Source organism: Amblyraja radiata, chromosome 6, assembly GCF_010909765.2.
Source record: "Amblyraja radiata isolate CabotCenter1 chromosome 6, sAmbRad1.1.pri, whole genome shotgun sequence".
NCBI lineage: Eukaryota > Metazoa > Chordata > Chondrichthyes > Rajiformes > Rajidae > Amblyraja > Amblyraja radiata.
The window spans coordinates 47,797,633-47,824,213 of record NC_045961.1 but is presented as its reverse complement, the minus strand read 5'-3'; the positions used below and the strand labels follow the sequence as shown (position 1 = coordinate 47,824,213).

The window sequence follows — 26,581 nt, the reverse complement described above, 5'->3', positions numbered from 1 at the left end:
CTGACCTGCTGAGTTACTCCAGCACTTGTGTCTATCTTTGGTATAAACAAGCATCTGTGGTTTCTTTCTACACAGGCTTTAAAATCTATTTAGTAAGACAAAGGATGAACACAGCAAAAATTGGGGTGTAACAATCATCATCATAATCATAATCATAAGATATGATAAGTTTTGCAACATACGAGGAATTTGGTCAAAACAAAAAAGCAACAAGACACACAACCACATAAAAATTGACATAAACATCCTCCACATTCTCCACTGTGATGGAAGGCAATAACGTCTTATCTTCTTTCCTCCTTTTCTCCCGCGGGGAGTCGAACTATCCGCAGTCGGCGATCGAGCTCCCACGTCGGCTGGGTCTAAGCTCCCTCATCGGGACAGTCGAAACTCCTGCAGCTTGGAGTACCCGAAATCGGTCCCTAATCAGAGACCGCGAGTGCCACGATGTTAAAGTCCGCAGCTCCCGCAGGTTGGAACATTAAAGGCCGACCCCTGGCAAAGGGATCGCCCGCTCCAAGATGGTAAAGTCTGCAGGCTCCGCGGTTTTGGAGCTCTAGAAGTTCCAAACAAGAGGCCACCAACTCCACGATGTTAGGCCGCAGTGCAGGCGGAGATATGACACGGAAAAAGTCGCATCCCCCCCCCCCCACAAATACTGTACAAAAACTAAAGATAAGCTAAAACATACATTTTACAACAAACTAAAAACACAAGGAAGGAAAAGACGAAGGCAGACCGTTGGCGAGGCCGCCATCGTGCGGTGCCTTACTGTAATTATACATGGAATGATTTAAACTGAAAACTTTGGTAAGATCTTAAATGGATGTGTTTGTATAGCACTCAAAAGACCACAGCTTGAACACAGCTAAAAACTCCAGAAAATAACATTTGAGCTGTAACTTGAATACAGCTGCTCCTCGACTTATGTTCCGATAAACCCATCGTTAATTGAAAATATCGCAAGTCGAAAACGCATTTAATACAATGCGATCACGTGACCGGAAGTGAGCTGTGGCTCGCTGCTGTGCCAAGCGTTTGCACCATCCTAAAGGTAAAATATCGTAAGTCGAAGCATCGTAAATCGGAGAGCATCGGGTATATCCTTTTCATGACAAAAAAACAGAATTACTCATCAATCGGCTGTTGTGGATTGTAAGATTGGCCATAAACAGTTGAAAGAGGCATCAGAATAATATAACAACTAAGTGAGATTTTAAAAAAAATGAATTCCCAAAGTATAAGGACTTTGAATGTTCCCAAAGTCTCAATACTCTCATTTTGAATTTTAGGGGATTTTGTACCAACAGTTCTGGGTGTTTAAACATGCACAGCATAACAACATGAAGCAGGAGATATTATGGACAGGTGAACTGCCAGAGAAAGTAATTGAGTCGGGTACAACAACAACATTTAAAAGACATTTGGACAGGTACATAGATAGAAAAGGTTTAGAGGAATACAGGCCAATTGCTGGCAAATGGGACAAACTTAGATGGATCATCATGGTCAACATGTATGAATTGGGCTGAAGGGCCTATTTCTGTGCTGTTTGCCTTTATGATTATGAGAGGGCAGGAGATGTTATAAACAGGCAATTTGTTTCAACCAACTTTCAGCTCCCCAACAATTTCCCAACATATAATATTATTACAAACCTAGCCAGTTACCTTTCAAACCATTTATGCTGCTTATTTCACTTTCTCAACATATAATCTTATTACAAGCATAGCCAGTTATCTTTCAACTGATCTATGCTACTTACTGTATTTAATGATCTGCATATACCAAATTCATTCTTAAGATTGCTCTTTGATATGGAGGTCCACCTGGCAGCGAAAAAAGCACCCGTAGCCTCATTGAGATCAAATCCAGCATATTATGGAAGACTAAACATAGACTGTTTAAGGAGGAGGAGCAGCATGTCCTTCCAATGTCTCAGCTTTGGTGTAATGAGCTAACTATAACGTACACTTCTGTACAGTGGATTAGCTATCATTGATCACCTCTTGCAAATACTTGCGTTCTCATGGATCCTCATGGACCAGGGGAGCCGCACGATTGGCAGCCCCGCCAACAGTCTGTGTGTTTTTCGTCTTATTTTTATTTTTAGTGTGTCTTAAAAGTCTGTAAATGTTCTCCGGCTTGTTTTATGTGGGGGGAGGGGGAGGAGTCGGGGGAAACTTTTTTTTAGTTTCTTACCTTGCCGGACTTGCGATTAATTTTCGCATTGCATCTCCGGGCGCTCCGCTGCCTGACGATTTACCACAAGAGCTCGCAGTCTCGGGAGAGGCTAGTCGGGAAGCTCCAACGACGCAGAGGCTCGACCAGCCCCGACGTGGGGTCTTATCGTCCGGTGCGGGGGAGTTGACATCCCCCCCGATGCAGGAGCTGATCGCCTCGATGCGGACGGCACAAATGGCACTGGCTACGGGAGTCAAGATCGTTCCATTTACAGAGGGCTCGAGGCTCCCGACCGCGGGAGAGCTAAGGGAAGAGATTTGAACTTTTTTTCGCCTTCCATCACATGAGGAATGCGGAGGAGGCACTGTGGTGGATGTTTATGTAAAATGGATTTTGTGTTTTCCGATGCTTTTTATTTGTATGACTTGACAAACGAAATTCCTCGTATGTTGCAAAACATACTTGGCTAATAAAGTATTATTGTGATTGTGATTGATTGTGCACATAAGGGGCAATTTACAGAGGCCAATTAAACTACAAACCTGCACACCCTTGGCATGTGAGTGGAAACTAGATGTGCCCCTCATGTGCAGGGACTCGATGCGAAAGTGGGACAACATAAAATGTATGTGAACGGGTGATGGTTGGCGTAGACTTGGTGGGCATAAGGGCCTGTTCCATGCGGTATCTCAAACTAAAATAAATTAAACCGTTCTCCCAAAAGGACACAAAGTGCTGGAGTAACTCAGCAGGTCAGGCAGCATCTCTGGAGAACATGGATAGGTGATGTTTCGGTTCGGGACCCTTCTTCAGACTGGTTGTCATGGTGGAGAGAAACTGGAAGAGAGGTAGGGGTGGGACAAAGCCAGTCAAGTGATAGCTAGATACAGTGAGGGGGATTATTGACAGGTGGGTGGACAAAGACTAGAAATGAAAAGGAGACAAAATTGTGTGAGATAATGGGAGAAAAGGCAAGAAATGTGAGTCCACAGGAAAGGAATGTGGAAGGCTTAGAAAGTATGGATGAGAATCTTAAAATTGATCAACGTCCTACCTGGGAGTCAAAGTAGACCAGTTTGCACACGGGTGATGGCTGAATGAAGCCTGGTGTATGTTAGGGCAGTAGAGTCTTGGATGGTATCAAATTGGTGGCAAGATCAAGATTGAGTATATGCAATATTTTGTCAGATTTAGTGGATACCGTTTCCTGAAAGATTTCGCTGAAGAATTTGTTGCAAGCAAGGGAATTAAAGTGACCCATGATCTTTAGGTGAGGGTTTGGATCGTGATGAAAAATTACATCTCATAAAAAAATAGTGAAATGTCCAAATCACATCCAGATGATATGTCAGATATATCAGAAACTAATTGAATGTTGGAAATGTAAACTTAATAAACAGTGCCAAAGCAATAAGAGAAACTTCATATTCCAGAAGATGAAACAGATACAAGAAAGGGATTTTGTCAGAATAGAACACAAAAAAGGAAAGCTCTTCACTTTCCCCCGTCCCCTTCCACCCACGTCCCTCACTCTGGCTTTCCATTCCCTAGACAAAGTGCAATGTCAAGAGTCAAGTCAAGAGAGTTTATTGTCATGTCCCAGATAGGACTATGAAATTCTTGCTTTGCTTCAGCACAACAGAATATAGTAGGTATGAATACAGAGCATATCAGTGTGTCCATATACCATTATATAAATATATACACTCATCAATAAATAAGCAGATAGTGCAAATAAACAGATAATGGTCTATTAATGTTCAGAGATTTGTTTCAGTTGAGTTTAATAGCCTGATGGCTGTGGGGAAGCAGCTAGTTCTGAACCTGGACGTTGCAGTCTTCAGGCTCCTGTACCTTCTACCTGAAGGTAGCGGAGAGATTAGTGTGTGGTCAGGATGGTGTGGGTCCTTGATGATGCTGCCAGCCTTTTTGATGCAGCGACTACAATAGATAGTCCTCAATACGGTAGAGGTGAATCAACCTTTAGACAGAGCTGTTCCCAAACTAAGTTGTGATGCAACCCGACAAGGTGTGTGGAGTTTGCTGTGTGGAGTTTGAATGTTTTTTCCTGTGACCACGTGGAATTCCTCCAAGTGTTCTAGTTTCCTTCCACATCCCAAAGACATGCTGATTTGTAGGTCAATAGGGCAGTATCTTAGCTTATGGAAGGACCATCAGAAGCATGAAAACAGAGGGGAAGAAGCTGTTCCTAAGTCTGGTGGTGCGAGCTTTCAAGGTTCTGTACCTCCTGACGGATGGGGGCAGGGAGAAGAACGAATGACTGGGGTGGGACAAGTCTTTGATTATGTTGGCTGCTTTGTAAATGGAGTCAATGGTGGGAAGTCTGGTCTGTGGGATGAATTGGGTTAAATCTACAACTGCAATTTCTTGCAGTCTTGGACAGAGCTGTTCCCAAACCAAGCTGTGAAGCAACCCAACAGGTTGTGTGGAGTTTGCTGCGTGGAGTTCGTATGTTTTTCCTGAGACCGCATGGAATTCCTCCAAGTCTTCCGGTTTCCTCCCACGCGCTGGTCTGTAGGTTAATTGTAAATTTCCCCCAGGTGTGCAGGGAGAGGATGCAAAAGCAGAATAACTGAACTGGTGTGAATGGCTGATCAATGGTCGGCATGGACTGGGTGAGTCGAAGGTCCTGTTTCCATACAGCATCTTACAATCAATCAATCAATTCAATCAACCAATAAGACTCTTACAGTTATTGCAGTTTGCAAATACAATCACTATTTGAACATGGTCATTTTGATTACTGTATACCATAAATTTAAAACATTGGACTTTGAATAGGCATGCAACAACATGTTGCTTGGGCATGGAAAGTATTAAAACCAATTTTGGAGATTGTGTTTGGTTAGAGAATTCCAAAGAGTCAAAATCCTCTGAATAAATAAATAAATATAAATATAAAAACCGGAAGGCATTCAAAGTTTCTATTGTAGATCTCACTTGATACCAGGTACTAAATGGTCTCACTGAACGATTAGAAACATAGAAACATAGAAAATAGGTGCAGGAGGAGGCCATTCGGCCCTTCATGGCTGATCATCCACAATCAGTACCCCGTTCCTGCTTTTTCCCCATATCTCTTGATTCTGCTAGCCCTAAGAGCTAAATCTAACTTGAAGACATCCAGTGAATCGGCATCCACAGCCCTCTCTGTGGCAGAGGATTCCACAGATTCACAACTCTCTGGATGAAAAGGTTTGTCCTCATCTCAGTCCTAAATGGCCTACTCCTTATTCTTAAACTGTGACCCCTGGTTCTGGACTCCCCCAACATGGGGAAAGATTTTCCTGCATCTAGCCTGTCAAATCCCTTAATAAATGTATATGTCTCTGTAAGATACCCTCTCATCCTTCTAAATACCAGTGAATTCTCAGTAAAGCTCTCAACAGACTTTGTTCCGGGAGACAAAATCTTCTGTGTTCACACCTGGTGCTGATGGTATGCAGCTGGTCAGTGTATTGCTATACGGGGTTAAGAAATCTCGAGCAGTTAAATTAATAGAATGGGCGATCTGAATTACAGAGAAAGCAATCAAGAAACAAACTCAGAATTCACTGATGGATTTACTTTATAGAAGAATCAGAATAACCAGAGATGATATCAACCTCTGGCTATCGTACTCGGGACATATAAGTTTATAAATGTTTTTACCATCTATTTAAGATTGTTTTCCTTAAGGACACCACTTATTAATTCTATCTTAATTATATCTAAAATGAAAGGCAAAGCATAAAAGTATTGCAGTTTTTAAAATGACATGGGATGTGACACAGGCACTTGAAACAATTTCACAGGTTGTCATAATATGTAAAACATAATTCTAATCTAAAATACGAAAGTGGATAAGGAATGGAATTTAAGATCGCTTTTCCTTGATTTCCCACAGGTCATGAATATCCTTTCAGCATTAAAATGAGTCGCATTCAAGGTGCAAGTGGACGGACACAAGGGATCAAGGACTCGATCTATCGAGATTTCCAGGCGCCGTTCGTTGTGGAGCAGCTGCCAGTGGAGATGCAGTGCCAATTCATCTTGAAGCCAAGTCACCTAGCATCGTTTCAGCAGATGGCTGGTTAGTACTCCTCATACTTGCTGGTTAATCAAATCAATATGTGGTTACTTGTTTATTATTTACTTAATTTGTAGAACTGTAATGGTACAAGCAAGGTTTGAGGATTCAATGATACACAAAGTGCTGGAGTAGCTAGCTCGGGTTAAAGTCCAATTGCCATTTCTCCGCCTATTTCTGCAACTGCAATGGTAGGGCTCTGGGGAATGTTATAGAGCAGAGGGATCTAGGAGTGCAGGTGCATAGTTCCTTGAAGGTGGAGTCAAAGGCAGATAGGGTGGTCAAAAAGGCTTTTAGCACATCAGCCTTCATCGGTCAGAGTATTGAGTATAGAAGTTGGGAGGTCATGTTGCAGCTACAGTATATAAGATATTGGTGAGGCTGCATTTAGAGTATTGTGTTCAGTTCTAGACACCATGTTATAGGAAAGACTAGACTAAGTGGGACCTGTTGGGTCCCAGCTTCACACGGGAGGGCTGGTCCCCAACGCAATATTCCACCTCTCCACCAATGTCAATATACACACAAACACACACACACAAACACACACACACACACACACACACACACACACACACACAAACACACACACACACACACACACACACACACACACACACACACACACACTCACACACACACTCTCACATACACTCACTCTCACATACACTCACACTCACATACACTCACACACTCACATTCAGTCACACACACACACACACACACGCACACACACTCACTCACTCACACACTCTCACATACACTCACTCTCACATACACTCACACAGACTCACACACTCACATTCAGTCACACACACACACACTCACACTCACACACACACACACACACATTCAGTCACACACATACACTCACACACACACACACACACATACACTCACACAGACTCACACACATACACACTCACACACACATGCACTCACACACACACATGCACTCACACACACACATGCACTCACACACTCGGAGGCATTAGCCTGACCGTAGCAGCTGGAACAGTCCATTGCAGGGGTGGAAGGGGTCTCCCATGATCATATTGGCTCTGGAGTTGCACCTCCTGATGTATAGTTCCTGTAGAGGGGCCAGTGAAGTTCCCATAGTGCGTTCGGCCGAACGCACTACTCTCTGCAGAGCCTTCTTGTCCTGGGCAGAGCAATTCCCAAACCAGATGGTAATATTTCCGGACAAGATGCTTTCCACAGCCGCTGAGTAGAAGCACTGGAGGATCCTCGGAGACACTCTGAATTTCCTCAATTGCCTGAGGTGGTAAAGGCGCTGCCTTGCCTTACTCACGAGTGTTGCAGCGTGTGATGTCCATGTCATATCCTCAGAGATGTGGACTCCCAGGTATTTAAAACAGCTCACCCTATCCAAAGTATCCCCATTTATCCTCAATGGTGTGTACGTCCTTGGATTGTGTGCCCTTCTAAAGTCCATAATCAGCTCCTTAGTTTTTTTGATGTTCAAGAGGAGGCTGTTGTCCTGACACCAGAGTGCCAGATCAGCCACCTCCTCCCGGTAGGCCTTCTCATCGTTGTCTGAGATCAGGCTCACCACCACAGTGTCATCAGCAAACTTGATTATCGAGTTGGAGCTGAACCTAGCCACACAGTCATGTGTGTACAGAGAGTACAATAGGGGGCTGAGGCCGCAACCCTGGTGGGATCCTGTGCTCAGGGTGAGGGACTTCGATGCATTCCCTCCCATCTTGACTACCTGGGGCCTGGTGGTGAGAAAGTCCAGGGCCCAGGCACACAGGGGGGTGTTGAGCCCTAATTCCAGTAGCTTCTCGGCCAGTCTGGTGGGGACTATCGTGTTGAAGGCTGAACTGAAGTCTATGAACTCCAGCATCCTCACGTAGCCCTCCTTCTGGTTGTCAAGATGAGAGAGAGCGGTGTGCAAAACCTGGGAGACCGCATCGTCCGTGGATCTGTTCGAACAGTATGCGAATTGTAACGGGTCCATGTTGCGAGGGAGGAAGGCGCAGATGTGTTTCTTCACCAGCCTCGAGGTGAGGGCCACCAGACGGTAGTCATTCAGACAGGCTGGGGAGGCATTTTTAGGTACCGGTACAATGATGGGTTTTTGGAAGCAGGCAGGGACCACGGACTTGTCCAGGGAGAGATTGAATATTGTAGTGAGCACCGGAGCTAGCTGCGTAGCACAGGACTTGAGTGCTCGCCCCGAGATGCCATCGGGGCCTGCAGCTTTCCTCGTGTTCACCCGTGTCAGAGCCCTCCTCACGTCGTGCTCGGACAACGAGAATGTATGCACATTCCTGCCTTCAGCTTCGTTAGCCAGCCAGCTGGCGGTATTGTCGATAGTCGGCAGACCTGGGGTGGTGTTGCCCATCTCGAAACGAGCGTAAAAGGAGTTCAGGTCATCTGCTTGGGAGGTGCCGACACTTGCGGATGAGGGTGTGGTGCTCCGGTAGTTGGTTACAGTCCGTAGCCCCTGCCACAGACGTCAGGTGTCCTGCTGCTCCATCTGTGACTCCATCTTGTCCCTGTACCTCCTTTTTGCGTCCTTCACCGCCATTCGCAGTCGGTAGGACTCTACCTTGTAGACGTCCATGTTTCCGGATGCCAGGCCCGACCTGTAGGCAGCGGTGCGAGCATTCAAGGCAACATGAACGGACCTGTCTACCCAGGGTTTTTGATTCGGAAAGGTGCTTACCCTTACCGTGGGGACGATGTTGTCGGTTATTGTTGCAAAGAAGTCCGTGACTGCTTCCGCGAACTCACTGATGTCACCAAACCCTTAACAATCTTATATGTTTCAATGAGAAGCCCTCTCATCCTTCTAAACTCCAGAGTGTACAAGCCTAGCTGCTCCATTCTCTCAGCATATGACAGTCCCGCCATCCTGGGTATTAACCTTGTAAACCTACACTGCACTCCCTCAATAGCAAGAATGTCCCTAAATTAGGGGACCAATTTGAGGAAGGACATTCTGTCAACAATAGTTATCCCATTGCCTACAATAGAAGCAAATTTACAGAAGTAAATTACAGTAAATTATGAAGTATTCCATAGTCAGTGGCATGGAATACTTTCTTCCGATAAAGTCACTTTATTCCTCTAAACCTTTCCTAACCATGTACCTGGTCAAATGTCTTTTAAATGTCTGGCCAAATGTCTTTAAAATAAACTGATGAAACTCAGGATTGAACCAGGGATCCTTATGGGCCTGTCCCCCTTAGGCAACTTTTTAGGCGACTGCAGGAGACTATGCAGTCGCCACATGGTCGCCACATGTTCGCGGGTGGTTGCCGGGGAGTCGCCTTCATGGTCGGAAGGGATTCCCACATTCTGGGAACTAGTTGCAACCTCATTATGTCGCCGCAAATTTTTCAACGTTGCAAAATTAGCGGCGACCAGAATGAAGCCGCCATGGAGAGTAGCGAGAATTCTTGTGCCGTAGGTGGGTCGCCAGGAGGTCCTAGTGGGTTGCCAGGAGGTTGAAGGTTCGCATAGGTTGTAGCCGGTGCTGACCGGTGAATTTCATTGGCTCATAGGGAAAAAAACTTTAAGCAGTAGTTTTCAGAACCAAGGATAACCGACCGGTAATGTTAATGTCCGCCGAACCGTGTATCTTTGGCTTCTTAAAAGTTGTCTCCACTCCTTCTCCCTCCCTTCTCCCCCTTCTTTTAAAGGACTTACGTGACCCTTCCCATACACTGTGCTTTCACCGTCTTAATTACAGCGCCAACCTTCATCGCGGTGTGTGTCTGTCACATTGGCTTTGCACCATGTGAATTTCACTCAGACAGCGCTCCCCCTGTTTGCCTTGTGCCCCGCCTACATAACAGGCTGCTGAAGTAAGCGATGTGTGTGTGTGTGTGTGTTCCACTCTTGATAGTCGCCGTTCCAGTCGCCGTTTTTTCTGGCGTCTGCCAGCGACTTGACAGTCCCTGAAAAATCGCCTAAGTGGGACAGGCCCATTAGATGTTCAGTCTAACGCTTTGCCAACTGAGCTATTAGTTTAAGAAGGAACTGCAGATGCTGGAAAATCGAAGGTACACAAAAATGCTGGAGAAACTCAGCGGGTGCAGCAGCATCTATGGAGCAAAGGAAATAGGCAACGTTTCGGGCCGAAACCCTTCTCAGACTGATGGGGAAGGGTTTCGGCCCGAAACGTTGCCTATTTCCTTCGATCCATTGATGCTGCTGCACCCGCTGAGTTTCTCCAACATTTTTGTGTACCTTTGAGCTATTAGTTGTTTGTTATCTCACTTTTGCATCTACTCTCTACACATTAGGGGCAATTTGCAGAGGCCTATTAATCTACAAACCCATGCGTCTTTAGGTTGTGGGAGGAAATCAGAACAGCTGGAGGAAACCCATGCAGTCACAGGGAGAACGTGCAAACTTCGCATAGATAGTATCTGAGTCAGGAACGAACCTAGGTCTCTGCTGGCATTGTGAATCAGCAGCTATACCAGCTGTGCCATTGTGCTGCCCCATTGGGTGCGGCTGTATTGATGAATGCAGTGGAATTGTCCTTTAAAAGCCTGTCGGCTGTTGGATATTTCCCAGTCGCACAGTTAAGTATGCTTATGAAGTGTGGAAATATGAAATGAAAAATTCATGGGATTATCAGTTCCCAGATTCACTTCTGAGCTTTGGAGAATGCACAAAAGTGTTTTGAACGTAAATGTTTAAAGATTCAAAGACAAAAAAGGTCCCAAATTCAACATTTGGCAAATCTGTTAAAGTTCAGCTTGTGCTATGGATCTGTCTTGTTTGATGAGGTCATCCTTTTACTACCGGCATCAAGTTGGATGGCTAAAGTTTGGATCCGTTTAAATTTAGCTCTTGATTTTTTTCCCACATAGATGAATAATTTTGTTGATACTTCAATAAAACAGATCATATGGTTTGCAATTTGATCTTAAAGGTGAACGTCAACCATTCTGTGTGAATGGAACTCCTCTGATACTAACACTGCAGTAAAAATGTGAAAAATGTGCAGTTTAGGTGAGAGATACAGCGTGGAAATAGGCCCTTTAGCTCAACAAGCCCATGCCGACCATCCGCACACTAGTTCCATGTTAACCCACTTTTACAACCTACACACTAGGGGCAATTTGCAGAGGCCAATTAACCTACAAACCTGCATGTCTTAGGAACGTGGGAGGAAACCAGGACACCCGGAGAAAACTCACGCGGTCATAAGGAGAATGTACAAACTCCACACAGATAGTACCCGAGGTCAGGAACGAACAGGGTCTCTGGCGCTATTAGACAGCAGCTCTACTGCTGCGCACTGTGCCGCCCTTACTATGCAGAACTATTAAAAAAATGGTATCCAGAGTCACAGCATGTTCGAGGTATCATATCATTGCCTGCTTAGTCTGCTTAATCTAAGTATTGACCTAACCGGAATGCTTGCAAATAAAAAAGCTTACCCACTTTATCAAGGTCATCAGGCAGCTCATCAACTTTCTGGAAAATGTAGATGCAAGGAACTGCTGGTTGACAAAGTGCTGGATTAACTCAGCGGATCAGCTCAGTTTAGAGAAACGTCATGGAAATAGGCCCTTCAGCTCACCGAGTCCACGTTGACCATCTATCACCCGTTGACACTAGCCCTGTGTTTCTCAGGTCAGGATTGAACCGGGATCTCTGGCACTGTGAGGCAGCAGCTCTACCAGCTGCGCCACTGTACTGCTCAAAGATGGCATCTATGGAGGACATGGACACGCGACGTTTTGGGACGGGACACTTCTTCAGGCTGATTGTAGTGGGGGGAGAAAGCTGGAAAAGAGGTGGGGATGGCAAGTGATAGATGGATACAGGTGAGAGGGGTTTTTGATTGGCAGATGGTTCGACAAAGGCTAGAGATGAAAAGGCAATGGCTGATATAAGGAGAGATGAGGCATGAAATGTGAACACAGGGTGAATAAAGGTGGGGGGGGGGGGGTATGTTTGTTGGTTAGTTACCTAAAATTGTAGAATTTAATGTTCATACCGTTGGGTTATAAGCTAACCAAGCGGAATATGAGGCCCTGTTCTTCCAGTTGGCATGTGGCCTCACTCTGACAGTGGAGGAGGCCTAGGACAGAAAGGTCAGAATGGGAAGGGAAGTTAAAATATTTATTTCCATTGCAAGTGCTCTCCAGATGGTGTGAAGATGAAGCAGCAGGAAATAATTTCCTTGGGACAAACCTATTGCCATTTAGGAAGATACTTTATTCTAACATATAATTTTCATGGTAGCAATTGATGCATGATATGTAATATCCGTAATACAACTCATCCGATTCAACACTTCAAAGAGGCACTCCGATGAAGGGATTAAATGCAGTTTATTTTAATGTCTGATGTGCATTATTTGCATTCACCAAATAGAAACTTACTTATATCAGGTCTGTAAAATATACATGAATTACCCTTTGAAGATCATAATTCTCGATAAAAAATGTTTAATTACTTTGTATTCATAATGTTTTCTGCACTGCTTCAATAGATATCAACTAAAAGTATTTTCAGAAATAGAAATCTTTGGCACCGAGGCAGCTGTTTTGCTTAATAACTGTGTTCGTTCTTTGTGGAATTTGTCACTTTATTATTGTAACCATAGTTGAAAATAAAACAGTTCTTTGCAAATCTGCCAATGATAGCACCTAGCCATGACGATGTTAATAATTATGCCATTTTTAAGTAACCATAGCAACTTTTACAAGCAAATGTGAGAATATGATTTGCAGATGATCGTTTCAAGGGGCCTCTTTTACCTCCTTTATTTTTTCCATAGATCCAAATCAAAAGCAATGCAAAAGGAAAAGATCAATAATGAACTGGGCTTTCTGGCGTGGTTCTGCGACTCATTTAGACAGCTTGCCTCTGTCCCCTACTTCCATAACACCAGGAAGACTCTTTGGCCTTCCACTGTCAACCATCTGTGAGAATGACAATTTCCCACAGCCTATCATGGTAAGTGACAACTGGTTATATAAGGAGCAGAGAGGATAATTTATAACCATTGAATGTTGACATTTGTAACTGTATTGTGTTACATGTTAGGAAGGAGGTTGTTTCTAAGAGTTTTGTTTTGTTCATTAATGAGATGAAAGATTGATTAAATAGGAAGGAAATCACAATTAAATTTGAACAATGTTGGGTGTTTTTGCTTTGTTTTTAGTAAATGAAAAGAAATTACCTGCTGTGTATTATTGATAGTATGCATTAATTATTATTATGATTAGATAGGCAGAACCTTTTCCCCAGGGTGGAAATGTCAAACACTAGAGGACATTGCTTTGTTGTAAGAGGGTTAAAGTTTAAGGGAAATGTACAGGACAAGTCTTTCTACACAGAAGGTGAAAGGTGTTGGAATGCACTGCCAGGGGTGGTGGTGGAGGCAGATATAATAGTGGCGTGCAAGAGGCTTTTAGATAAGCATATGCTGGGAATGGAGAGATAAGGATCTTGTGCTGACAGATGAACAGCCATGATCACATTGAATGGCGGTGCTGGCTCGAAGGGCCGAATGGCCTACTCCTGCACCTATTGTCTATTGTCTCTGGTCTAGATGAGGTTATATTGTCTTGCCATCATGTTTGGCCTGGACAATGTGGGTCAAGGGGCCTGTTCCTGTTCTATGTTCTGCATTCTAATTGCCCAGATAAGAGTTTTGGCACAAAGAATGAGACAAAGTGATGGAAATGAAATTTTAATTTCCATGTTTCCGTGGATGTGATTGTAACATCCTGTGTGGAATTATTTCATTGAAATCATAGAATACGGAATTCTGCACACAGTAGTTAATGAGGAACATTATTCATTGACCATTCAATAATTTCTAAACAATAATGTGAATTCAATGATGCTGAAGAGAGACTGACTATTTCATTTTCAATATAAATAAGGATGAGGATTTTGGTGTAGGGGATTTGATATCGGTGCAGAAAAAAGCATCATTGCAGAGATGGAAATGATCTTTGTAATGAATATGAGATGTATTTATAAGTTCAGCTCCAGGTCAAACAAGATACTTTAAACACTTTGATTCATGCTGAGAAAAACTTTCAGGATTGAGATGAACTTAGTGGGGATGAAATCAATGAGATTAGAGACACAAGAAACTACAGATGCTGGAATCTAGAACAAAAAAATAAAGCGCTGGACGAACTTAGGGCCAGGTAGCAGGCTGTCCCAGCATTTAGTCACTAAGAAATTATCTTTGCCAATCCTAGATATTGGACTATATTTGTCAGCCAACAGAATGAGATGTAAGAAAGAGAGGCTCGGTTGTCATCAGAAAATCCAAAGATCAACCATCAGTTGTCTTTCCTGTGTAAAATCAAATGGTTTGTGCGTTATGATGGGCAGGTATCATTATTAAAAGGAGAAAAGGTACTGGAGTAACTCAGCGGGTCAGACAGCATCTCTGGAGAACATGGATAGGTGACATTTCGGGTTGGGACCCTTCTTCAGACCAGACTAGAGTCCAAAGTAGGGTCCCAACCCGAAATGTCACCTATCCCTGTTCTCCGGAGATGCTGCTTGACCCGCTGAGTTACTCCAGCACTTGTTGTCCTTTTGTGTAAACCTGCATCTGCAGTTCCTTGTTTCTAAGCATAATTGCATTCAATTAGATGGTTAAACCAGAAGACAAATTTAAGAGCTGCAGATACGTGAGTTTGATTCCCTACTCCTGATCCTTTTACCTTTGCTTTACATTTTAGGACATGTTCTCCTTTCTGTTTTATGAAGGACCATTCACCAGCGGTATTTTCAGACGTTCAGCAAATGCCAAGTCCTGCAAGGAGCTGAAGGAGAAGCTAAATTCTGGAGCTGAAGTACACTTAGCCAGCGAATCTGTGTTTGTGACTGCTGCTGTGTTCAAAGTACGGGTGCACTCTGAAACCACATTACCTTTTATTTCAGTTTCCAGACTGAAGATGAATTTTAATCATGCATTAAAATTGGGCAGCTTGAGGTGCTCTGGGTTGGGATACCAGAGATCTGAAAACGCATAGACTTTGCACTAGACATTTTGAATACTAAGCTTCCAATTTTAGATGAGTGGAAACAGGCAAGATAAAGTTAGTAAATTCACCATTGGGCAGAAGATTTCTCAACTGGGAGTAAATATTTGAGGGCAGTTAGGAACAGATGAAAAGCAGAAGAAGGCCCCATAGCTCTTTGAGCTGGACCTTCCTGTCTTTCAGTGAGATTATGGTTGATTCTCCACCTCAAATCATGCAAAGCCATGATAAAGTGGATGTGGAGAGGATGTTTCTAGTAGTGGGAGAGTTTAGGACCAGCCACAGCCTCAGAAGAAAAGGAAGTACCTTTTACAATGGAGATGAGGGTGGTGAATCTGTGGTATTCATTGCCACAGACGACGTTGGAAGCCAAGTACTTGGGGTATTTTTAAAGCAGAGACTGATAGGTTCTTGATTAGTATGAGAGTCAGTGGTTGCGGGGAGAAGGCAGGAGAATTGGGTTGAGGGGGAAAATAGATTAGGCATGATCGAATGGTGGAGTAGACTCGATGGGTCGATTGGTCTAATTCTGTCCTACATTTTATTGTCTTATGGTGTCATCACCATCTTGCCTGATTCCCAAATTTGCTGATTCGCTCAGTGATGGAAGTGAACATATCTTGCTACAAGCAAGCAGCTTTCACGTTCCCTGTATAGACAAAGGAGTAACATGTGCGTTGAGCAGATTCCCATCCATTTCTGATCCACTGACGTAAACCTGGGCAAGTGAGCACTCCAGATATTAGCCCATAATTCCCTCCACATTGAAATCAGAATTTTTTTTAAATGATAGAAGCATATCGTGGTCTGTGGACTGTCAACAGCATCAGGTCACTTTTGCTATGTTGCTGATGATAGATTCTAAAGTTCAAATAGTGACACAGCTGGTAGAACTGCTGAGACCCAGGTTTAATACTAACCTCGGGTACCATCTCTGTGGAGTTGGCCTGTTCCCCCTACAACAATGTGGGTTCCTCCGGGTGCTCCGGGTTTCCCCTCATCCCAAAGACAAGCAGGTTGGTAGGGTAGTTAGCCGCTGTCAATTGCCCCTCGTGTATGGGTGAGTGTTAGAAGCTGGGGGAAATTAATGACAATATGGAGAGATTGGAATAGATTAGTGTAGGATTAGTGTAATGGGTGGTGGATGGTCAGTGTGGACTTTGTGGGCCGGAGAGCCTGTTTCCGTGTTGTAGCCCTCTCCCTTTCTCTCTCTCTCTGGTTGTGCCTCTCCTTTGGTAGTGGACAGGCATGTTGTGGCTAAACTGGCAATTACAACTATTTGAAATACCTTTGTTTGGGTCCAATGTTACATCATCCTAACCCAAGGGAAACCAGGTTGCAGTGCTTCAAAAACCTGCATTGTGCCACTTGAATATAAATTATATATATATATATATATATATATTTACACTAACTTATCTTGTCTGAAAAACACCAATTAATCAACCTCATTAGGATTCCTCCATTACTTTAAAGTTGAGTGTAGAAAGGTGATCAGGTCACATATGGGGAGGAAAGCAAATGAGCAAAACTAGAAAATAAAATATTACAAAGACAAATCTTTCTTAGATTTCCATTTTATCAACTATATAAAGAATATTTATCAATCTGTTTGAGTAATCCAGACAAAGCAGGATAAAACCCAAAACACATATTAAAATGATTTTAAGCAATTAAGTAGAATCAACATTAACAAAGATAATTCAATTTGAGAAAGGGAGGACTGTTCTTTGTAATTTATTCATATTGCTTGGCACAAGTCCATTATAAACACCTCCCAACTGCTGGTAAAGATATGCCTGTTAGAAAACTAATAATACCAACATGATTTATTACATGGAGACATTATTTAAAATAAATCAACAAGAAGAATCAACTAAATACCATTGCTATCTGATTACTGAATTTCATAAAAGTTATAATAAATCAATATTTGTGAAAATTTCAATTGACATAATAAATATTGGCGTAAATTTGGGTTGATCAAAGTGATACAGAATATAACTGTCCTTTCTCTTGGAGTTATAGAGTCATACAGCATGGACTATGTATGACGTCTAGGCATGTTTTAAAAGTCTACAACATGTACAACTACCAGTAATAAATTAGATGATACGCAAGAGGTGTGCCTTGAAAGATGGAGAGAGTACACTTAGGTAAATGGTGAGGTTGGTAGCTGGGTCATATTTAACTCAAATCTGTATCTACTGATAATTTAATTTAATGGGAACAAGCAATTATGCTCATTTTATTTATGGTAAACTTTGTGCATAAACAAAGCTGCTTATATTAACACCTGGAAAAGCAACACTTTTACTGAAAATGATAATTACTACTAATCTTGTTTGGGTTTTCAATTTCTCTCCTCCTCTCGTAAACAATCTCCCTGGTAAATTAATCATCAGGTAGTTATCCTCTGCTGCCTCACCTGCACGACTGACCATCACAGGTGAACCCACACAGGTCAAGTCTGGTAGTTAGTAGTGGTGGCATAACACCTGATGTTGTTCGACATCCACTTTTAAATCACAGAATCACACTCTCTAAATACTGTTGAGAATCAGATATCAAGCCCGATTTATTTTATTTTATCTGTCCCTAACCTGGGAGTATGTGGGCCAGGTACTACAACTATATAGACCTTAGATAGCAAAATATCTTGTGACTTTAGAGATACAGTGCAGAAACAGGTCCTTTGGCCCACCGAGTCCGTGCCGACGATCCATCACCCCATACACCAACACAATCTTATACACTAGGGGCAATTGACAATTTTACCGGTCAGTTATTCTACAAACTTGCACGGATTTGGAGTGTGGGAGGAAACCGGAGCACCCGGAGGAAACCCACACAATCACAGGGACATTATACAGATTACTTACAGACAGCACCCGTAGTCAGGATTGAACCCGTGTCTCTGACCACAAGGGCAAGTGAGGGTAGTGGAGTATGTAACCCTCTAGCTTGGCAGTGAGGAGTACAGGGCTGCCCACTGAGACCATTACTTACTTCAATGATTGTTTGGTACTTTGAAAAGTTCCAAAATAATGTTTAAAAATCAAGCACTTCAGTTGCCAACCTTTAAGTACTTTGTTTCTTGAATATGCTTTTCTCCATTGTAAATTAAGGATTTTCTTCGGAATATTCCCGGCAGCATCTTTTCTTCAGACCTGTATGACGATTGGATGGCAGCAATGGAAAGGAGCAGTCATGAAGACAAGATAAAGGAAATTCAAAGGTTAGTAAAGTATTTTGGTAAAGAAAAGTAAAATCCTGGTATTTTTCTTATACTTTGTTTTTTGTGTCGATTATATTCAGGTATTGTATGATCTGATTTGATTGGATAGCATGCAAACAAAAGATTTTCACTGTATCTCAGTACTGGAGACGATAATAAACCTAAATCTAAATAATCTACATCCACACACTAAGCCTGCGATGTTCACATAAACAGGAATCCAGGAAGGTGCGGTAGAGGAGCAACAACCCAAACACGAGGGGGATGAGGAATTCTCGGCAAAACGTGCAGCAGATCCTCATTCCCATTTTCATTTCCTGTTTTGGGTGTTGCACACTACAGGCCGGGCCAACCTTTGGGCAGAAAGGCCATTTTGCATTTAGGGAATATCATGGTTTGGTGGAGGGGGTGGGGTGGGGCGAAGTGCTGTCTGATATTTGGAGGGGAGGGCTTGATCAGTCTCAGCATTAAGGGGAGCAGCAGAAGGGAAGTCGTAAAGATTTTTGTGAAGAACTGGACGGAGCACACTTGCTGGATATGGCATCTCCCAACTCCATTAAACTATGGAGTTCCTGACCAGAAGCTATTACATTTATACCAGACTCCAATTGTACCAGGAGTACAATTGTACATGTTTGGAGTAACTCAGCGGGTCAGGCAGCATATCTGGAGAATGTGGATAGGTGACATTTTAGGTCAGGACTAACCCCAGGCGTTAGGTGGGGCTGGCCGGCTTCGGGGCTGTGGCGGCATTTCGGTGGCGGCGGCCCGACTTCGGAGGCTCAGTGGACGACCAGTGGACGACATCGTCGGGAGCTCGCAGGTCACAGGTTGGTTACCTATTTTTCTGGAGCTCCCGCAACAACAGCTTCGTCCGCTGGACTGGAGGGCGGCAGCTTCGACCACCCCGGGCCACGGAGTTTGACCCGGCCCGTTCGCGGAGCACGGTTGAGCCGCGGGACTTACTTACCATCTCCTGGTGGGGTCACAACATCGGAGGCCTGGATCGCCTCAGCACAGAGGAGGGAAGAGACAAAGACTTTAAGACTTTTGCCTTCCATCACAGTGAGGAGGTGCCTGGTGGACTCACTGTGGTGGATGTTAAATTTGTGTTTATTGTGTGTTTTTGTTATTTTTATTATATGTATGACTGCAAGGCAACGAAATTTCGTTCAGAACGAAAGGTCTGAATGACAATAAAGGATACTTTGATTTTGATTTGATCCCATTAAGAGGAAAACATTTTTTAAAGTTATTCGCAGACTAAATGCTCAGATTATTTTCGTTCAGGAAACTCATGTAAGGCAAGATGACAATCAACGATTTTTCAAGTTTTGTAGAGGACAGCAGTTTCATTCAAATTCACAGGCTACGGTGAAAGGAGTCTCTATTTTTATTGACTCCTCAATTCCGTTTGTTCATTATGAAACAATTTCTGATCCATATGGTAGATTTTTGGTGATTACTGGTGTTCTTTATAACCAAAATGTTGCTATGGTGAATGTTTAAGCACCAAATATTGATCACCCTGAGTTTTTAAAACAGTTAATTGCAACCTTTCCTAATTTAAATGAACACTTTTTAATAATGGGTGGAGATTTCAACTGCTGTCTGAACCCCTTGATTGACATCTACATCTGATCATGTGCTTCCAAACAAATCAACTAGTTTTATCAATTCTTTTTTACTTGACTCTGGAATGTTAGAAGTTTGAAGATTCTTACACCCAAATGACAAAGAATTTTCTTTTTTTTCGCATGTATAATCATAGTTATTCTAGGATTGACTACTTTATAATAGATTCTCGGCTAGCTTCATCGGTCACTGCATGTGAGTATGATGCAATTGCTATTTCTGATCACGCACCATTGAAACTAGCAATCAAACTACCTGATTCCAAGTTTAGTGCTAAACAATGGCGATTTAATGCTACTTTGCTTCAAGATTTAAATTTTGATAATTATATTAAAGATCAGATTGCTTTTTTCTTCTTGACAAACTCTACTGAAGAAATATCCAATGGTGTAGTCTGGGATGCTTTTAAGGCATATATTCGTGGACAAATTATTTCATACTCCACGGGATTAAAAAATCAAACTCAAAAAGAAATACGTATATTGGCTGACGAGATTAAAGAAATTGATAAAAAATATTCAAAAGCTCCTAGTTTAGAGCTCTATAAGAATAGAGTTGAACTTCAATTGAGATATGATTTGTTATTAGTATTACCGATTGAGAACCAGCTACTTAAAACCAAAAATCAATTTTATATACATGCCGAAAAATCTGGTAAATTACTCGCTAATCAGTTGAAAGCGGTGTCGTCCAAACGTCAGATTACTAAAGTGAGTAAACGGGATGGTACACTAACTGTAGACCATGACAAAATTAATAAATCCTTTCAGGAATTTTATACCTCCCTATACCAATCAGAATTTCCTACTGATTCCAATATAATGCATGAGTTTTTGAAGAAACTGAACTTGCCAAATTCACCACATAATGAGTCTCTGTTGTTAGATGAACCAATCACGGAAGATGAAATACAGAAAGCAATCCTTTCAATGAATTCTGGTAAAGCTCCCGTTTAGATGGGTTTACAGTAGAATTTTTAAAGTATTTTTCAAGTTTATTGTCTCCCTGGCTATGCAAGGTTTTTAAAGAAGCCTTTTTAAGGAATAGATTACCACAATCCTTTTATGAAGCATCTATTTCTTTAATTCTTAAAAAAAGATAAAGACCCTACTGAAGTGACATCATACAGGGTCTGAAGAAGGGTTTCGGCCCGAAACGTCGCCTATTTCCTTCGCTCCATAGATGCTGCTGCACCCGCTGAGTTTCTCCAGCAATTTTGTGTACCTTCATATAGACCTATATCACTGTTAAATGTAGATTCCAAAATTCTTTCCAAAATATTAGCTATGAGATTGGAAAATATTTTACCGCAAATTATTTCTGAAGATCAGACAGGTTTTATTCAAAATCATTACTCGTTAGGAGATTTAACGTTAGGAGATTAATGAATATTGTATATACAGCGTCAAATAAAACCCCAGAATGTGTCATTTCACTTGATGCCGAGAAGGCGTTTGATAGAGTAGTATGGGAATACTTACTCAATACACTTGAAAAATTTAAGATTGGTCCAAAATGTATTTCTTGGATCAAGCTGATACATCATATACCTCAGGCTTCTGTACTTACTAATAATCAGAGATCCCCTTTTTTCAGGCTCTTTTGAGGTACTAGACAGGGCTGTCCTTTAAGTCCTTTACTGTTTGATATTGCTTTGGAACCTTTGGCCACCGCTATTAGGGAATCCCCTAATATTTTTGGTAGTGTCCGCGAGAATAAGACACATAAGCTATCTCTTTATGCAAATGATCTGTTATTATTCATTTCTAACCCTGAGAAATCTATTCCGGCAATAGTAGCATTACTTAATCAATTTAGTAGTTTCTCTGGTTATAAACTAAATCTTAGTAAGAGTAAGCTTTTTCCATTAAATAATCTAGTTTCGAATTATGGACAGTTTCCACTTAGATTGACTACCGAAAGTCTTACTTATTTAGGTATTAAGATCACCAAGAAACACAAGGATTTATTTAAAGCTAATTTTATGCCTTTAATTGACCATATCAAACAACAGTTTACTAAATGGTCACCAATGTCCTTATCTTTAATCGGCCGAATCAATGCTATTAAAATGTTAATCTTACCTAAATTTTTGTATTTATTTCAAACGATACCAATTTTTATTGCCAAATCTTTCTTTGATATTATTGATTCCAAAATGTCTTCATATAAATGGCAGAATAAAAATTCCAGACTAAGTAAAAAATCCTTACAGAAATCAAAAAACGGTGGTTTGGCACTGCCGAACCTTAGGTTATACTATTGGGCAGTTAATGTTAATTATTTAACGTTTTGGAAGATACCCAATGCCCAGGATGGATAAATCTTGAACGTGATTCTTTACAAGGGCTTCTATTCTAGGGGTCTCGTTACCTTTTACAATTACGAGATTGAATAAATATACAACTAACCCAATAATAAGACATACGTTTTGAATATGGTCTCAATTTCGTAAGTTTTTTGGACTAAATTATTTTGTCGAGTCCTATCTGATCTAATTTTCTCTTCCAACCTTCTAGTACTGATCAAGCCTTTCTGTTATGGAAGAGGAAGGGATCAGTAGCTTTTCATGATTTGTTTTTGGAGAGTTGTTTTATGTCTTTCGAACAACTCTCCAATAAATATAATTTACCTAATTCACACATTTTTAGATATTTACAAATTAGATATTTTTTGAAGGCTACTCTACCCTTTTTACCGCTACCACATCAAACCAAAATTATTCTTTTTGTTTCGTTTTTTTGTTTTGTTTTTGTTTTTTGGAAAAAAACGAATCAAAAGATTTTAAAAGAAAGAAAGAAAATAATTTTACAACGGTGCCGCCTACAGGTGAAACAGGCATTGCAGCTAAATGTTTACATCATATTTTTCCATGGATGATAACATTTGAGGCACCACATGAGCTCAGGTAGGAGCAGAGCCACATTTAACCTTGAGTATAGCTGTTCACAAAGATCTTTCAACTGTATGGTGAGTATTTCACTATTTGCAGCACAAACTACTGCCAGGCATTTACTGATGGGGGTGCTTGGTGTTCACCAACTGACATTGCCAAACAGGACTGGGGCTGGAACACCTGGCATATCTTTCAGGATCTCAAAATCAATGAGCAGTTAACCTGTCAGCATTTGATAGTCTCCACAAATAGTGCAGGTAGGGTTGCTGGAAGGTCAAATGTACAGTGACATCAGTCACTGAACATTTGATCCTCTGTAATCAAAGAGCAAAAGTCTACAGATGCTGGATGTTTAATATAATGTTGGAATCATTCACCAGGTCAGGCAGTATCCGTAGGGGGGAACCAGAATTAAGATCTCAGGTTGATAATTTTTCATCAGATCTTTCCCAAGTTTGTCAGAAAGTATCATGTTCTGATGAAAGCTGAAATGTTACGACCACTTCTGTCTCCATATATGCTGCCTGACCTGCTGATTATGTCCAAAATGTTTTGTTCTTATTACTTGACCCTCCTTGCCTGCTTGCTTAGCATCACTCAGGTTTAATCAGTATTTCATGCTAGTTGAGATTACGATCTGCCTCCTCTGCACATTTCTATTTGCTGACCCTGTGGGTTTCCTCCGGGTACTCGTTTCCTCCTACATCCCAAAGACGTGCAGGTTTGTAAGTTAATTGGCCATTCTAAATTGCCCTTATTGTGTAGAAAGTGGATGCCAAAGTGAGATGAGATAGATCTAGTGTGAATGGGTTTAGTTTAGTTCACTGAGGTACAGCAAAAAGCTTTTGTTGCGTGCTAACCAGTCAGCGGAATCACAATCCATGATTACAATCAGGCATCCACCGTGAACAGATACATGATAAAGGGATTGATGTTTAGTCTAAGATAAAGTCCAGTAAAGTCCGATTAAAGATATTCTCCAATGAGGTAGATAGTGCAGGAACACTCTCGTACAAAAGGGACGGGTTCCACCTTAACTGGAGGGGGACCGACGTTCTGGCAGGCAGGTTTGCTAGGGCTACACATGTGGGTTTAAACTAAATAGTGGGGGGGAGGGATTGACAAATTGGGAGTATAAAGATGGAGTTAAAGGGGAAGTGAGCACAGGAAAAATTACAAAAGACTCCCAAATTAATGGTAAGGAAAGTTCGAGAAGGGATAAAGGAGTAAGGTCGGGGCCAATTGTGAGCGGTGTGAGAGGGAAGGTGAATACCGAAGTCAAAATGTTGTTTATGAGTGCGCGAAGTATAAGAAATAAAGTGGACGAGCTTGAGGCACAGTTAGAAATTGGCAAGTATGATGTTGTGGGAATTACAGAGACATGGCTGCAAGAGGGCCAGGGCTGGGAACTAATTATTCAAGGGTATACCTCCTATCGAAAAGATAGACAGGTGGGCAGAGGGGGTGGGGTAGCTCTGTTGGTGAGGAATGAAATGCAATCCCTTGCAAGGGTGACATTGAAACAGGAGATGTGGAGTCAGTATGGATAGAACTAAGAAATTGTAACAGTAAAAATACCCTAATGGGACATCTACAGGCCCCCAAACAGTAGCCTGGATATAGGGTGCAAGTTGAATCAAGAGTTAAAATTGGCATGTCGAAAAGGTAAAAGCTATGGTTGTTATGGGAGATTTCAACATACAGGTAGACTGGGAAAATCAGGTTGGTACTGAACCCCAAGAAAGGGAGTTTGTGGAGTGCCTCCGTGATGGATTCTTAGAGCAGCCTGTACTGGGGCCTACCAGGGAGAAGACAATTCTGGACTTAGTGCTGTGCAATGAGCCGGATTTGATAAAGGAACGAGGTTAAGGAGCCATTAGGAGGTAGTGACCATAATATGATAAGTTTTAATCTACAATTTGAGAGGGAGATGGGTAAATCGGAGGTGTCCGTGTTACATTTGAACAAAGGGAACTATGGAGCCATGAGGGAGGAGCTGGCCAAAGTTGACTGGAAAGATATCCTAGCAGGGATGACAGTGGAACAAGAATGGCAGGTTTTTCTGGGAATAATACAGAAGGTGCAGGATCAGTTCATTCCAAAGAGGAAGAAAGATTCCAGGGGGCGTAAGGGGTGACCGTGGCTGACAAAGGAAGTCAGGGACAGTATAAAAATAAAAGAGAAGTACAACATAGCAAAGATGAGTGGGAAGCCAGAGGATTGGGTAATGTTTAAAGAGCAACAGGAGATTACTAAAAAGACAATACGGGGAGAAAAGATGAGGTACGAAGGTAAGCTAGCCAAGAATATAAAGAAGGATAGTAAAAGCTTCTTTAGGTATGGGACGATGAAAAAAATAGTTAAGACCAAAGTTGGGCCCTTGAAGACTGAAAAAAGTGAATTTATTATGGGGAACAAGGAGATAGCAGATGAGTTGAACAGGTACTTTGGATCCGTCTTCACTAAGAAGGACACAAACAATCTTCCTGATGTACTAGTGGCCAGAGGATCTGGGGTGACTGATGAACTGAAGGAAATCCACATTAGGCAGGAAATGGTGTTGGGCAGACTGATGGGACTGAAAGCTGATAAATCCCCAGGGCCTTATGGTTTGCATCCCAGGGTACATAATGAAGTGGCTCTAGAAATCGTGGACGCATTCGTGTTCATTTTCCAATGTTCTATAGATAGAATCAGTTCCCGTGGATTGGAGCCATTGGATGTAGTGTACCTGGACTTTCAGAAAGCATTTGATAAGGTCCCACATCGGAGATTAGTGGGAAAATTAGGGCATATGGTATTGGGGGTAGAGTGCTGACATGGATAGAAAATTGGTTGGCAGACAGGAAATAAAGAGTAGGGATTAACGGGTCCCTTTCAGAATGGCAGGCAATGACTAGTGGGGTACCGCGAGGCTCGGTGCTGGGACCGCAGCTATTTACAATATACATCAATGATTTAGATGAAGGGATTCAAAGTAAGATTAGTAAATTTGCAGATGACACAAAGCTGGGTGGCAGTGTAAACTGTGATGCTATGAGAATACAGGGTGACTTGGACAGGTTGAGTGAGTGGGCAGATGCATGGCAGATGCAGTTTAATGTGGATAAATGTGAGGTTATCCACTTTGATAACTAAAACAGGAAGGCAGATTATTATCTAAATAGTGTCAAGTTGGGAAAAGGGGAAGTACGACGGGATCTGGGGGTCCTTGTTCATCAGTCAATGAAAGTAAGCACGCAGGTACAGCAGGCAGTGAAGAAAGCGAATGTCATGTTGGCCTTCATAACAAGAGAAGTTGAGTATAGGAGCATAGAGGTCCTTCTGCAGTTGTACATGGGCCTATTGAGACCACACATGGAGTATTGTGTGCAGTTTTGGTCCATTCATTTGAGGAAGGACATTCTTGCTACTGAGGGAGTGCAGCGTACGTTCACAAGGTTAATTCCCGGGATGGCGGGACTGTCATATGCTGAGGGAATGGAGCGGCTGGGCATGTATATTCTGGAATTTAGAAGGATGAG

General features: G+C 42.2%; 1 protein-coding gene across 1 annotated transcript in view; it reads left to right on the top strand.

Moving 5' to 3' along the window:
- arhgap20 (Rho GTPase activating protein 20) overlaps positions 1-26,581 on the top strand; it is a 114,527-nt gene that overhangs the window by 74,697 nt on the left and 13,249 nt on the right. The window contains exons 9-12 of the mRNA XM_033022717.1: positions 6,092-6,277; positions 13,053-13,231; positions 14,986-15,147; positions 18,417-18,526. Of these exons, the coding sequence (XP_032878608.1) occupies positions 6,092-6,277; positions 13,053-13,231; positions 14,986-15,147; positions 18,417-18,526 (637 nt within the window). The remainder of the gene's footprint in view (positions 1-6,091; positions 6,278-13,052; positions 13,232-14,985; positions 15,148-18,416; positions 18,527-26,581) is intronic.